This window comes from Phalaenopsis equestris, unplaced genomic scaffold (assembly GCF_001263595.1).
Source record: "Phalaenopsis equestris unplaced genomic scaffold, ASM126359v1 Scaffold000030, whole genome shotgun sequence".
NCBI lineage: Eukaryota > Viridiplantae > Streptophyta > Magnoliopsida > Asparagales > Orchidaceae > Phalaenopsis > Phalaenopsis equestris.
In genome coordinates, this window is record NW_018164472.1 from 482,119 (window position 1) to 498,330 (window position 16,212).

Here is a 16,212-nt window from a genome sequence, read left to right on the forward strand (position 1 = left end):
CAGAACTCTCCCTGCAGCTGAAATCCCCCTGCTGAAAGCCCTCCTCCGTCAGAATCCCTTCAGCCGATTTGCAAGCCTCCTCTTCTTCATAGAACCAAAATTCTCCTTGAAGGATCTCATCTATTCAGTTTATGCTGCCAAAATCTTCCTAGCTACTACGTTGAATTATATCTACAAGCACCTTCTTTGCCAGAATTCTCCTGTTCTGTGCCGCAATAGAGGCAACAACAAAAATAACGATAGCAAGCAACAACAATAGAAGCATCAATAGCAAATTTTTCTCTTTCATGCAACAGTCATCCCTTTACTTGCAGAAGCAGCAGTCAACTCCCTTTATGTAAATATGCATAGGGACTGTGACAAAATACAAGATAAAGACAGCAAGTTCTACTCCAAAAGTTAATTTTGAACAACACACCAACCTAGTGACACACCAAGGTAACATATCATTCTCTCATCTTGTCAGCAATGGGAGATTTAAAACTTGAATCATAGACTCAGTAGCCCTAATTATATGATTGGAGACATCTTGCAGATTGATCACATGCACTAAAAAAAGAAGATGTGAAGCTTTCTCAAGATATTGATTTTTCCTCTGTTTTATATGTTCCGCAATTAAACTGCAATTTGCTTTTAATCAACAAGTTTACTGATGATATGAAATGAATGCTAATTTTTTTACAACTCTTGTAAATTTCAAGCAATGGAGTCGAGAAAGGTGATTGACTGAAATGCATGAAAAGCTTATATATGTTCAAGGAAAGTTTCTCTAAACACACATAATCCTAATTTTATTTTCATTTCAAATTTATGAGTTAGTTGAGTCTATTTATTGACAAACATATCATGTTATGGTATTATGTCTGAGTCATCATAATTTTAATTATGTTGCAAAGTTAAATCCTCATTTATTTATCAATAAAAATCCTAATCTTTAACAATGTGAGATCTGCTAACTTGTCAAACACACTAGATATAATTATCCCATGACCTAGTAGAAATCTAGACCTCCTTTTCCATTATCTACAGTGATATTTGAGAACCTTCAAAGGTATAAACCCTAAATGGGGCTAGATGGTTTATTTCATTTATTGATGACCACACTAAAAGTACTTGGATATTACTAACAAAGGAAAAATCTGAAACAACCCAAATCTTTCATACCTTTCAAGACATGAATCAAACTCAATTCCAATGCAAAATACATATCCTCAAAACTGATAATGCAAAGGAATATTTAACTTTCATCCTCAGCTCCTATCTTTCTAAAATTAGAATCATTCGTGTGAGTTCATGATTTGTTACCACACAATAAAATGAGATATCTGAGAGACAAAACAAATATCTCCTTGAAGTATCCCACTTAATTATGATTTCTCATCAAGTTCCAAAATATGTTTAGGGAGAAGCAGTTCTTACAACAACATACCTTATCAATTGAATGCCTAATTGGGTACTTAGCTTCAAAACAACGCTTCATGTTTTGATGGTTACCTTACTCATGCTTTCACTTCTACTATACTGATTAAAATTTTTAAGTGTGTATCATTTGTTCACAACCATTTCCAAAATTGCACAAAACTTAACCTTAAATCAATCAAATGTATTTTTCTTGGGTATGCCTCTAACAAAAATGATATTAAATATTACTTGTCTGTTACCAGAAAATACTAAAACCCCACGGATGCCATATTTTTTGAAAATCAATCATATTACCCAAAATTTGATGTTTACAGTGAGAGTGCAAATAAACATCAATTTTGGGATGCACTTGATGACACATACGGTTTCAACACCTACTACACCAAGCCCTTATACCCAGGTTGAGAATGTTTAACCAATCCAATCAACCCAACCAGAACTCCATTACAAAGAACTGAGTGTGCATACAAGGAAGAAAAAAAATTGAGAACAGGCGAAAGACAACTTGTAAGGACAAAACTGCTCAAACTAAAACTCGCGTTCACATTCACATGAAATTTTAGGTCAGGAAAAGTCTAGTACTCCTGAGTTATCCCCTTCTTTTTATGTTGGTGACCAGAAAAGTCGTGTTAGGTATCCAATTCATAAGCATGTAACTTATGGGAAGTTATTCTCATCCTACAAAACCTTTGCTTCTAATCTTGATAATGTACAAATTAAAATATAAATTTATGAAGAAAATTCAGAAAAGGAGAAACCAGTTGAAGAGGATATTCAAACACTGAAACATAATGACACATGGATTCTAACTAAACTCCCTCAAGATAATAAGTCACTAGAATACAAGTGGGTGTTCAATACTAAATACAAAGATGATGGGGTATTGAGAGATTCAAAGTTCAACTTGCTATAAAAGGTTTCACTCAAGCATAAATGATTCACTATCAAGAGAGTTTAAAACCAGTTGTCAAACTAAACACTATTAAAGTTCTCCATTTAATAACAGTTAGCAAGGGATTTGAACTGCACAAACTAGACCTTTCTTCCTACAATAGTCGCAACAAAGTGCATCCCTAAATACACAGAGTTTATGACCAACTACGGTACGAAGACGTGGAGTGCCACTTCGGAGGTTAATTGTCTCTTGTGTGAACATTGCAAGAAACTTAGGTCACACAAAGAACAGGTGTTGTTAACTACATGAAAAACCTGCAGAATGAAAAAATGAGCAAAGGAGAAAAGATCAAGATAGTAAGGTCCATGCTGCTACCTCTTCTAAATAGTTGGTCAACCCTAGCCCTTTCACCAAGAAACAACTGGAGATATTGAACAAACTTTTTTCGAGCACAACTGAGCGATCTACCAACTTGATGATACACCAATGTATTATATCCTCCTCCTACCTTGCCGACAATGGAAGATTTTGAACTTAGATAATAGATTCAAGTGTTTCTTATCATGTAACTAGAGATATTCATGCTCTCACCAACTATCAAGAGTTCCTCGACGCCCCATCTGTTAAACTTGCTGATGGATCTCACTCCAGGATTGTTGAGAAAATTGAAGTAAAAGTCTCTAAAAAGATTCAACTCTCATTTATACTGTATATTCCTCGATTCAATTGCAACTTATTACTAATTAACAAGCTCACTCAAGACTTGAACTATGTTACTAAATTTCATTCTAAAACTTGTGAATTTCAGATCGTGGATTCAAGGAAGGTGATCTTCAATGTTAAATTGCATCAAGGTATATACATGAGCTATTATCTTAACACATAAGTGTTTTCTTCACCATCCTTCTATCTTGCCGGCAATGTAAGATTTTGAACTTAGATAATAGATTCGGGTGTTTCTTATCCTGTAACTGGAGATATTCATGCTCTCACCAACCACCAAAAGTTTCTCGACTCCGCAACTGTTAAATTCGCTGATGGATCCCACTCCAGGATTGATGGGAAAAGAGAAGTGAAAGTCTTTAAAGATATTCCCCGATTAGATTGTAACTTATTGTTAATTAACAAGCTCACTCAAGACTTGAACTATCTTACTAAATTCCATTCTAACACTTGTGAATTTCAGGTGGATTCAAGGAAGGTGATCTTCAGTGTCAAATTGTATCAAGGTCTATACACGAGCTATTATCTTAACACACAAATGTCTTCTTCACCATTCACTTCCCATATTCATGAGTCTATTATGTTTGATTTTATTGAAAGACAAGTTTTATTATGGCATCGTCGTCTGGATCATCCTAATTTTTATTATCTTACAAAGTTGTACCATCATCTCTTAATTAATAAGAAAATCAAAATTTTATCAGTGTGAATCTTGTCAATTGGTTAAACATACTGATTATAACTATCCTTTGTACCGGTACAAATCCTCAATTTTTTTTTCTATCATCCACAATAATATTTAGGGGCCATCAAAATTGAAAATCATCAATGGAGTCAGTTAGTTTGTCTTCTTTATAGATAACACACTAGAACCAGTTGAATATTCCTCGCGAAAGAAAAAATTGAAACTACACATATCTTTCAGTTTTTCCATAACATGATTTTCACTCAATTCTCATGTAAAATTCAGATCTTCAAAACTGAAAAACGCAAAGAATACTTCATTTCTATCATTGGACCCTACCTTGTAAGGAACGATATCAGACGTGAGTTCTTGTGTTGAAACTCCACAACAAAATAAAATAGCTCATAGGAAGAATAGTCATCTCCTTGAGATATCTAGGTCTATATTGCTTTCTCACGATATCCAAAAAAATTTTGACATATAACGTGTGTCGGCTATATTTTTTTTTTTTTAATAAGATTTTTAAAATTTGAATTTAGTATAATATATAATGTTTTTGTGAAAATTATATTTTTTTTTTTTTTTTTGGAAAATGATGAGATCAAACAGACCTCATATATCTAATAGTTTAAATAGCTGAGCACAATACCATAAATGATATATCATCTCGAATGATGAATGTATCACTTATTAGTAGGCTTAACTACATAAACTTAAAAGTTTATGACTCTATTTTGGTCTGCGAATTTATAGTCAACAAGTTCCCCTATCTAATACACAGATTATACAGAGTTTAGATTAATCTGGGTTCTTAATTCCCTATAGAGACAAGTCCCTGTAATTAATTACATCCCAAATAACGGGAGTCATTTGAGAAAACTCTCGATAACGATTAGAGGTTTCGTCTTCAAGAATTCAACGTTTATGTTTCCACGATTATTTATAGGAAAAGTCAAGTAGGATAAGTTCAAATCTAAACAGTTATTTCCAAAGTCCAAAAAAATAAAAAGTAGGAGATGTCGAAGATACCGAATAAGATTCAGTGACATCTCAAACTAATCTATGGTTTGACTTTACATCTTTGAAAGAGAAATTATTTGATGTTTCAGTCCTGCAAATTATTTAGATGTTCGGGGATTATATCTGCATGTCATATGCAAATATCCCGAGAAAATATGATGATTTATGTCGTACCAAACGACAACCTCGAAATCCTAAAAAGTTTAGCGCTTATATCATAGATATAAAATCGTAAAAAAAGTCTTAAAAGATAGTGTGAGGATTTACGTCGTACTAGACGAACAACCTCGACGTCCTATAGGTATGTTATTTAAATCTAGCAAAGCTCGGTTGGAGTACCTCATGCCGTCTTCTGTTGTTACCTCGACCGCTGCCCGGAGACGAATCGTCAACCGACCACGTCGTCGTCTCGTTCCGAGAAGAGGGATAAAGAAAAAAAAAATCATGCCTTGAACGACCTATCCTAATGGATTGTATGAATATGCTAGGAAAATAATATTTAAAAGTTTGAATACAGATGAATGTCTATAGTACGATGCAGTACAGAAAAGGAACAACTGTATAGTAAAGTATTGTAACAGGAAAAGACTGAAGGAAAACTATGAAAATAAAGTAAATAGAAAGAAAAGGAAAGACTATGCAGTAAAAAAAGAAATATGCAATGCAAAAACAAAACTGAAACAACTAAATGTACCTGATTAAGTCTGGCGATGCTACAAAACACATTACAATTGCATGATAAAGAGATGTTAGGTAAACATTTGCAGATTATAAAAGAGAAGTTAAATGATGAGCACATGAAAGTCTCAAGATGGGATATTAGATTTCAATTTGGGGATAGGCTCAAACTAGACCCCTTTTTATTCCCTCGATCCCCCAGACTACTGATATATTAAAGTCAACCTATCAACATCAATATCAACATCAAAGTCAACCTATCAACATCAACTAGAGGTCACCAACAAATCACCTCTATAGTCAGGCAACCCTAAACCCTATCGTTTAGCGAATAAGTATACGGAGTAGTATATGAACTCATCAAAGTGTAGTGCATCTATACGTGATATGTAGTATCTGAACTCATCGAAGTGTAATGCACATATAAGTGATATGTAGTATCTGTCGTGCAGGGTGTAGTGTGTGGTGTTCGTTGTATAATACCTGAGGTGTATTATGATATTCGCGGTGTAATGCATGAACTTGTCAAAATATATAATGTATCTCTTATGTGGTGTATGAAATGTATAGTACATGAGAGTCATAGTGTATGAAAGACAGTGTGTAAAAGACATGATGTATGAAATGTGTAGTGTGTATGTGAGTGTTAACAGGTATATCTATAGATATTGGTCAGTGCATAATGTCTATGATGTGGTGCTTATCATTATGTAAGTGTAGTACCCGTGGAATGGTTTGTTGTGTATATGTTCTTTCTAAGTACCATTTCCCAGACCTTTTGAGGAGGGTTAAGGTTGCCGACGACTTAAGAAAGTGAAAGGTCATCGCATTAGTTGAGTGTTGATTTTATATTTCAACTATAAACAAAACTGTCAAATGGTTCTTTGCATCAATGTCTGTTACTCCTCGTCTCGAACTAATAGGCCACCTCGATATTTCATATGCTCATCCCTAGAGATTTTAGATTTTTTTATATCAAGAGATTAAAGAACATGAACATCTGAATATTTCCATAACATCCATCTTTCATTTCTAGGCTTAAATTCTAAGTCTATATATGTGATCATAACAGGTTTTACTAACTTTTTCAAAGAAGAGTGAGTTCTCATTTTCACATATTGTCAAAGTCAAGTCCATGCAATTTATATAACCAAAAAGCCAATTCTAGCAATACTCTAAAGATTAAACAAACATTCCTCTAAATTTTCAAATCATGTAATTCTCAAAATTCCATTTTAATATCCCGACAAAGCTATTAAATTCAATACCTGCTGAAGAAAGGTAATAAATCCATATTTATATCATTTAATCTCCAAAAAGTAAGAGAAATTGAATCCAGAAAGGAGCTAAAGCAAATATCATTGAACAAAATTCGATTCAGCGAGGAGTATAAAACCCAAGACATCATTAAATAAACTTCAGCTTGGCAAAGGGACAAAACCCAAACCGTTAATGAATAAACCGAGCCCTACGAGGGCTTAAAATTGAGCCATGTAAGTGCCAATATTAAAGAACAGAACTGAGCTCGGCAAGGGACAAAACCCAAGCCACATATTGAACAAAACCGAAGGAAGGCTAAAACTGTGCCAACAGAACCAAACTCGACAAGGGACAAAACCCAAGCCACTATTCAGTAGAACCGAGCCCAAAGAAGGGCCAAAATTAAGCCATTAAGAAATAAAACCAAGCTCGGTAAATTGCTAAAAGCTGAACCACAAATAAGGCAAAGCTAAACATAGCATAAGGGGTCAAACTAAATCATCAAAAGAACCAAAACCAAGTTCCAAAGTTAATTCCCCAAACCCAAAAGATATTCTCAATATATGTGTTCAAACGAGACAACCAAGGAAGCAAAGTTACAGCCCCCCAAACAGCATTTAAAGGCCACAATATGTTCGAATAAGGAGGTAGAGTAAGAACTAAAACTCCAAACAATTTTCCCAAAGCCAAACAATATTATATCCAACATATACTTGAATAAGGCAGCAAAAAGAGGAGCAGAACACCATAGCTCCAAATATGTTCGAGACCAAAACAACCTCTAAACATTTATTTAAATGAGGGGCAACGAAGAAAACAGAAATATCAGCCCCAAACCGTTAATCGAAACCATGGAACGAATCTCCAACATATTTATTTGCATAGCAGCAGCAAAAGAGGAGGAAAACCACAGCTCTTCATAAATTTTCAAAGCCAAAAGGAGCTACAATACATTTCTTCGAATAGGAGTATCAAGAACAAGACTCAAATCCCATATTATAATTGATCAAAACTAACAATGAATTTCTAATGTTTCTCTTCGAATAAGGCAACAATATGAGTAAAAAAAAAACTACAACTCCAATTAGCTATTCAAAAGAAAGCCAAAACAAGATCCAATACATGCATTCAAACAAGACAGCAAGAAGATCGAGAACTACAACTCTAGAAATATGTTCAAATCAAACTAATATGTATTCAAATAAGATAATAAAAGTAGCAGAAGTTTACCCTTCAATCTATCGATCAAAACCGAGAGATAAGCATGCTACATGTATTCGAATGGGGCAATAAAATAATGTGACTGTAATATCCATCTATCAAAGCCATGATCAGGAATAATTAGCTCTGAAATCTGATCTGGGTTTCTTGCTAATTCAAGAAATGAAAATAGCAAAGAGAAGTCACGAGAGAAAAGCTTCCAGCAGAAGTTCCTCCAAAATTTCAAAAAAAAAATTGTCGCTCTCAAATGCTCCCTTAAAGGGGTATTTATAGCCGAGCAAAGGGGAAGGAGCTCACGGCAAGGAGGGCCCATGTGAATCCAAGAATGAGACTCATGAGCTGGAGAGGCCGTTACAAGAAAGTAACCGGCAGTTATGACCGGAGAAGGTAAGCCAACGCCGGAGGGGAAGGGAAAAATCGGAGAAACCGGAAGAAGCATTGTTGCTCGACCGAGAGAAAGAAGCTAGGGCACGATTCAGTCCCAAAAAGAGGAAGGGAGTGTATGTGAGGGAGAGTTTAGATTTAGGATTTAAAAAAAAACCTTTTAATTTAAAAAGATTTTTTTTTGAAAGAAAATATCAAATTTTGTGCAAAAATATCAAATTTTGTGCAATTCAATATCAAATTTTGTGCAATTCATTCGTGCGCGGTGCCCCAACAAAATGGGTGTCCTCCCTAGCTAAAATTGACATTCCGAACGCGACGGCGCGGTCTATTTCATCATCCGGAGTCATCCAGACAAATTCGTTGACGATCGCGTCGAATTAACTTCGACTCGTGCGCGACGCGATAAATGAAATTATTTTGACCCGATCAGAGCCGTTCAACGAATATATTATGACCGGTCCTCACATAAACGATGACCAAAGTCAAACACATCGCTCGCAGTGGCAAGTCAAACATCGCACACGCCACGGTGTCCACCTATGTCTTTCAAATTTCTATAGGAGCTCAATAAGAGTTTCAATATGTCGGCTTTCATCGACTCAACTGGATGTCAAAGATTATAAACCCTTCATATGGAACTTCAAGGAGCGAAGAAATAGCTTGAATTTCTAAGGGGTGTAGGTCCCAGCTTAGCCCTCTAAGGGAGTCAAAATAAGGAAATCATAAGGCTAGATCCTAAGATATCTAGAGAATGAAAGACCTCAAAATGAGGTCAACAACGTGCGCACAGCCACCCACCTCATTAATAGAATGTCAAGTAGGGTTTTTCAATTTAAAGCTCCTCTCAAGATTATGTTGGAAAAATACTCTCAAGTCAGAGCATTCTCATTCAATCTTCCTCTAAAAATATTTGGTTCACTTTTGCTCACATTCACTAATCAAACCGCACAAAGCTTGACCCAAGATCCATCAAATTTATTTTCCTTGGGTATGCTTCTAGCAAAAAGGGTATAAGTGTGATTCTCCTGTTAAATATTATAACTCTATGAAAGTTACCTTCATTGAAAACCAATTCTACTACGCCAGATCTGATATTCAGGGACAGAGTCCAAGTGAATATCAAACTTGGGCACTACTTTAGATACCCACACTGATCTATAGTCATTATAATATATTCTTTTTCCATCTAACCATCCTATCTTCCAAGTTTCACCAGTTGAGAACAACCAACCTAAGATTGACAACAAGAAATTTTGTATGTATACTAGAAGAAAGAAATCCAATGAGCTAGATAAAGACAAGATGCACCAACAAGGCTATTCACAATCAAATCTAAATTCACACATCTCTGAAGTTCCAAGAGAGGTGGAATCCAATAGAGGAGAATAAAAAAGTTGCACAAATTATCTTATCCAGAATTATGTTGCCTATAAGAAGTTATCATCAACTTATAAAGCTTTTATATCTAATCTTGATAGTGTGCAAATACCCAAGTCTATTCATGAAGCACTTTAGAGTTAAGAATTAAAAAAAAAACCATTAAGGAGGAGATCCAAGCACTTGATCTAAATAACACATTGATCTTTACAAGGCTTCTTCTAGATAAAAGACTTATTGGATGCAAATGCATCTTCAATGTCAAGTACAAAGTAGATGGGAACATTGAGAGGTTTGAGGCTAGGTTGGTGGCCAAAGGTTTAATCCAGCCTCATGAAATAGACTATCAAGAGATAATTTGCTCCAACGGCCATGTTAAGTACAGTTAAGAGTTCTTCTTTCCTTAACACAGACAAAAGAAAAAAAATTGCATCAACTTGATATCAAGAATGCATTTCTGAATAGAGACCATGAGAAAGAAGTGATATGGAAATCCCACTATGAATAAAAAATGACTCAAATAAACATCTAATTTGTAAACTAAAAAAATCACTTTATGGTCTTAAATAATCTCCAAGGGCTTGGTTTGACAAGTTTGTCAATACTATGAAATATAATGGATATATCAAATGTCAAGCGGAGCAATACTGTTCATAAAACATACACAGGGAGGTAAGAAGGCTATACTCATTGTCTATGTAGATGCCTTCCTAGATGATGATGAAAAAAAGATTGGGAGGAACAATGAAGTTCTTGCCACTAAATTTGAAATTAAGAATCTATGAGCGTTAAGATACTTTCTAGGCATGAAAGTGATCATGTTTAAGAAGGGTATTATAATATCCCAAAAAAGTACATCCTAGATCTACTAAAAGAGATAGGAATGCTGGGAAGCAAACTTGATGAGACACCTATGAACTTCAACAAAAGGTTACATTCGGGGTAACAAAAAACACCAGTGAAAAAATGTGGATACCAGAGATTTGTGGCAAAGCTTATCTACCTGTCAGACTGATATCACTTACTCTATCAACATTATAAGGCAACATATTAATAGTCAGAATGATGAACATTTGAAGATGGTTTACAAAATATTGAGATTTCTTAAGAAGCCCCTGACACAGAGTTATTGTTTAATAAATTTGACAATAGGGAGGTAGAGGTTTATACTGATACTAGTTGGGCAGGAGAACTCGCGACATAAGGTCCACTTTTAGGTATTTTTCCTATGTCTGGGGAAATATTGTCACCTATAGGAGCAAAAAGCAAGCAGCGGCCTCTAGAAGTAGTGCAGAATCTGAGTGCGCACTTGCTTTGGGAATTTGTTCAGGAATGTAAATTCAAATGTTACTAAGTGAGTAGGGATACTCCACAGTCAATCCCATAAAAATGTTTTGTGATAGCCAAACTCCCATTAGTATTGAAAGAAATCCTATGCATCATGAGAGGACCAAGCACATTGGGATTACTAAACATTTTATCTCTAAAAAGGTCAATGAAAACATTATTCATTTAATCTAGATTCGGGCTCATCTTCAAGTTGTTGATCTTTTTACTAAATCTCTACCTCTAGGCAATTTCACTGGTTTGAATACCAAGCATGGGCTTTTACAACATCTGCCTTTACCCCATCTATGGCCTAGCTTGAGAGAGATTGTGGAATTATGAGTTTCCCATATTATGTTATTCTCTTTTTGTTATGTCATATTTCTTTTATTCTTGAGTTAGTTTATCTTTGGTAAATTGAAATGACTGTAATTAAGTTTGTCCTAGTCGTTCCTTACTTGATAAGGAGAAGAGGTGTAATTTGATTAGCGAAAATAAGTGAATATAAGTGAATATGATATTCTCCACCGAATTGACAAGCATTTTATCTCTGAAAAGGTTCATCGTGGAACTATACAACTAAGTTACATCCTGATACACCAACAAGTGGTTGATGTTTTCACCAAAGCTCTTCCTTAAAGCACCTTCTTAAAGTTCAATACCAAGCTTGACCTCTACAACAATTGCAACTCATTTGAAGGGGAGTGTGGAAAGCTGAATAGTTCGACTCTTCTTCATGGTGGGCCAGTCGGCTACTTCATAAAATCGTGGAAAGATTTGAATGGGGATATAGTTGGAAACATGTTTTTAGTTTTATTTTCTTCATATTTTATGTTTCTTTATTTTTCATTTTAGAATTACTTCCTTTCCTAATTTAGACTAAAAATATTTGGTAAGTTTATAATGACATGATTATGAGCGGCTCACCTATTTATAAATAAGAGTACTAAGATGGAGGAGAAAATAAAATGTGTATATCTTGCAGACAAACGCTTAATATGAATCAAGCCCTCAATGTACCCTCCTAAGCAAGCAACCTCAAGCGATGGGAGAGACCTAAAGTACCAAAACAGAAAAGGTAGAAAAAGAAGCATAATTACAAAAATAAAAGATGAGATATGAGAAAATAGCCTAAACTAATAAATAAATATATAATATATGACTAATAAATAAATAATTAAATTAATTAAATATCAATTCTCTCAAAAATTCCTTGTTGAATTTGTTTATAAACATAAACAAATGAGTTGAAAAGTGTTTAAGTTTAATTTATTTAGTCTTAAGAGTTAAAAAAGAAGATTAAACTTATTTAATTTATAAATTGAACAACTTTGAAAGTGTATTAATCTAGAAGAGTTTAGGTCATTCATCAAATACATCGGTTCACTTGCAACCTTTGAAAGGTGCAAGCATACAATAAGTTCGTAAAAATCCATTGAGAGATATCTAAAAACTTCAAGAGCCACAAATTAGAGCATAAAGACTGCTTAGCAAATGAAATAAGAGTATAATGTAAATTGATGACCAAAAAAAAAATCTTTTGCTTAAAATAACCACACATGACTTTTTATTAAATATATACAAGTTATGATTGAGCTTGATGTCAATCCTCTAAAAGATTCCTTGTTGAACAACAATTAACTTTGTTTATAAACATAAACAAATGAGTTGAAAAGTGTGTAAGCTTGATTTTTTTAATTTATAACTTAAACAATTTTGAAAGCTTAAACAATTTTGAAAGAGTATTAATCGAGTAGAGTTTAGATCATTCATCAGATACATTGGTTCACTTGCAACCTTTGAGAGGTGCAAGCATAAAATTAGCATGTAAAACTCCATTAAGAGACATGAAGAACCACAAATTAGAGCATAAATAATAATACTAAGCAATGAAATAAGAGTATAATGTAAATTGATGGAAAAAAAAATCTCTTGTTTAAAATAACCACACCTGACTGAATCATTGCTCTCAGCACCAAAATTTATTCTTGCAGAAAGACTTAGAAAATACTGAGTTTCAAATATTGTGAAATACAGTGACCCGTTGAACTGCCGAAGCTCAAGTGTTGAAATAAATGGTTGCCCAGTTGTAGCATTGGATAAACAAACACTCACTGTAGGCAATGTAGCCAGAAAAATTAACTCCTCAATTTCAATGGTATTTTCATCAGATATAACAATTGTTGACCAATATGAAGCTTCAAGAGAAAGATCGAATTTAGGATAGGCATCACTTGTACCAAAATTTCCATACAAAAAGGTAGCTCTAACGAGGTAACGAGTTCTATTCTCAACCTGTAATGTAAAACAGTATTTATTATCATCTGCAGGGAAGTATCGCACTGTCGTGTATTGCTTCCGAGCCTCATTGGGAGTAGATATGAAAGAAGTTCCACCAAAGGTATTTTGATCATCAGGAGTCCATAAGAGACCTAGAGAATCTGTGTGATTCTCTGTTCCTCCACAATCCAAACTCAAAAAACCTGCTTTCCAAATAGGAGGAACAAAAAACAAATTAGCAAACAAAGTAGCTTCATATTTTTTGGCTTACCTAAGGACACAACTTTCTTAAACTGGACTAGCATTATTTTATATAGACCCATAAATGTCGTCTAATAAAGTGGGCCTAAATTTTATTATTTGGATGGTAAATGTTTTGGTTTTCCGTATGAAGAGTGGATTACATCACCCCTTCTCATGATTCAATAGATTACTACTTTTCCCCATAAGAAGAAACTCCAACCTATATGCAAGACTTGAGAGAAGAAACGTACGGGAGTAAAATCACCTAACAAACACAGGTAATAATCTTATCATGTGTTATAATTTCCGACTATGTTATCAGAAAAATTTTATCATGGAAGACCAAAATTAAAATACCAACAACAACAAATGTTAATAAAAAAGACAATGGCAATTTGCAAATCATAAAGAAAAGGTGTACTATACCATCTTGTTCAAGAAATTTGTAGAAAATGATGAAAAGGGGAGAAACATCTCACAAACTAACAAAGGCTGATAATTTTTTTTTTTTTACCTAGCGACACTTTGGGTTCAATTCATTGCAAATACACATATTGTAGGAAACAAGTTTGGAGAAAATAATTCCTTAGTCTTATTATTCACATGTAGGGTACATATATATAGGGAAAACAATCCCTCATAATTTACGAGCTTACCAAATATATCTACTCTAAATTAGGAAATGAAATAAATCTGAAATAAAAAATAGAGAAACAAAAAAAGGAAGAGCATAAAACTAATTAAGGGGTTTCCAACAATCAAATTCTCCATGATTTCTATGATAGTAGGCTGACCCACCCTAGCATGCAGTCGAAATCCTTAGTTTTCCAAACTCTCCTTCAAGTCGGATTGTATATGTTATAGAGACCAAGGTCGGAATTAAACTCTGATAAGTTGTTTAAAGTAAGTGTTTTGGTAAAGATATTAATATCTTGTTGATGTGTCTGAATGAAGCTTAATTGCATAATTTCCCCATTAACCTTTACAAAAATGAAGTGTATCAAATTCAATATCTTTGGTTTTGTCATAATGCACGGAATCCTTGACAATACTGATAACTGTTTGACTATCAAAAAAACATCTATATATGCCTATTAAAGGTACACCTTAATTCCTTTAATAATTTATCAATTAGGATTCATTCACAGACTCCCAAGAAGAGAGCCCCATACTCTGATTCTGCATTGCTTCTTAGAAACAACACCTTGCTTTTTACTTCTCAAACTAAATTTGCATCAGTACAGACTTCTACCTCTTTATTTTTAATTTTCTCAAAAAATAATCTTTAATCAAGAGACTCCTTAAGAAACCTCAGAATCTTATACACCATCTTCAAATGCTCTTCATTTGGATTATTCATGTGTTGGCTCCCAATGTTGATCTAGTATGCAATACTTGGCCTCGTATATGATAGGTAGACAATTTTTCCTACCAATTTTTTAGCTTTCCTTATCCACATAGACACTTTCTTCTCCCCTATTTGACTCATCATTTAGATCCATTAAAGCATCAGCATGCTTGCATCCAATCATCCCTATTGATATGTCTTTTAGCATATTTACTTCCTTTACATTTAGCACATATTTTTGAATGAAATTGTACTTTAAAGGAAAGTATTTTTATGTTTTGATTGCAGATATAACAAATGAAGAAATGGAACGAATTGTAGCGAAAAAGGAGCTAAACAGAGTGAATTGAAGCAAGTGGCTGACCTCTGAACTGGCGCTTAGACGCCAAATCCAGAGACTTGAAGGCTTAAGCGTCGCATACTGGTGTCTAAGCACCAGTTTAAAATGCCAACTGATAGAGGAAGTGGCGCCTAGGCGCAACAGTTGGGCGCCCAGACGCCAGAACTGTCTGAACAGTTTTTCACATGATTTTGAGGTTTTTCATGGGGGATTGATGGCAGAAACAAAAGGGAGAGATTAGAAAAGTCAAGGAAGCATAGAGCACTACAGGGAATTGAAGAAAAGTGAGATATTTTTTTTCTTTCTTGTATTCTACTTTGATATCCGGGAGAGGTGAAAGGAAGTGTTGTAAGATTGCAAGAACACTTTAGGGTGGAGTTTGTCATTTCTCGGGGAAGAAGATAAGTACATTGTGTTTACATTGTGTTGTATAAATTATTTCATAGTATTTGAATTTGATGTGTTATAAGATGATGTGTCTTGTTGTTTTCTTCATGTAATTTGAGTAATTTCCTTTCACCTTCCTCTTGTAATGGATTAGTAGCATGTGTAGGGTTTAAATTAAAGTAGAATCATGTTACTTTATGGAATGTTATGGTATTTCATATGTACTTAATTTATTTTGCAAATTGGTCATTTGTGATGTTAAAATACGTTTTGAACCTCTAATGATCCGGGAGGGCTATAGCTTCAAACTAGTGAATACCACGCTAACCTATAGAGTGAAAAAAAAGTAGTCTTTAGATTAGTGCAAATAGATAGGAATATGAATTGTAATGGGTGGGGACTCTAGGGTGACAGGCTAGAATACTAACCAATTTGATCTAGGATTTAATGAATTAAAGCTAGATTAGCCAAATTGAGAGCATGATTTGGTGACTCTAGGGTGATAGGCTAAAATGATAACCAATGTAATCTAGGGTTTAAGGAATTGAAACTAGGTTTACCCAACTTATTTATGCACTCATAAGAGGGCAAAAAAGATATAAGCTCCTATTTGTCACATG

The 16,212-nt window shown here is 34.3% G+C and overlaps 1 protein-coding gene across 1 annotated transcript in view; it reads right to left on the reverse strand.

Annotated features, from left to right (window-relative positions):
• The window catches only part of LOC110018649 (probable LRR receptor-like serine/threonine-protein kinase At1g67720), a 51,111-nt gene that overhangs the window by 14,823 nt on the left and 20,076 nt on the right, over positions 1-16,212 (reverse strand). Inside the window, exon 2 of the mRNA XM_020716017.1 lies at positions 12,946-13,477. Coding sequence (XP_020571676.1) covers positions 12,946-13,477 — 532 coding nt within the window. The remainder of the gene's footprint in view (positions 1-12,945; positions 13,478-16,212) is intronic.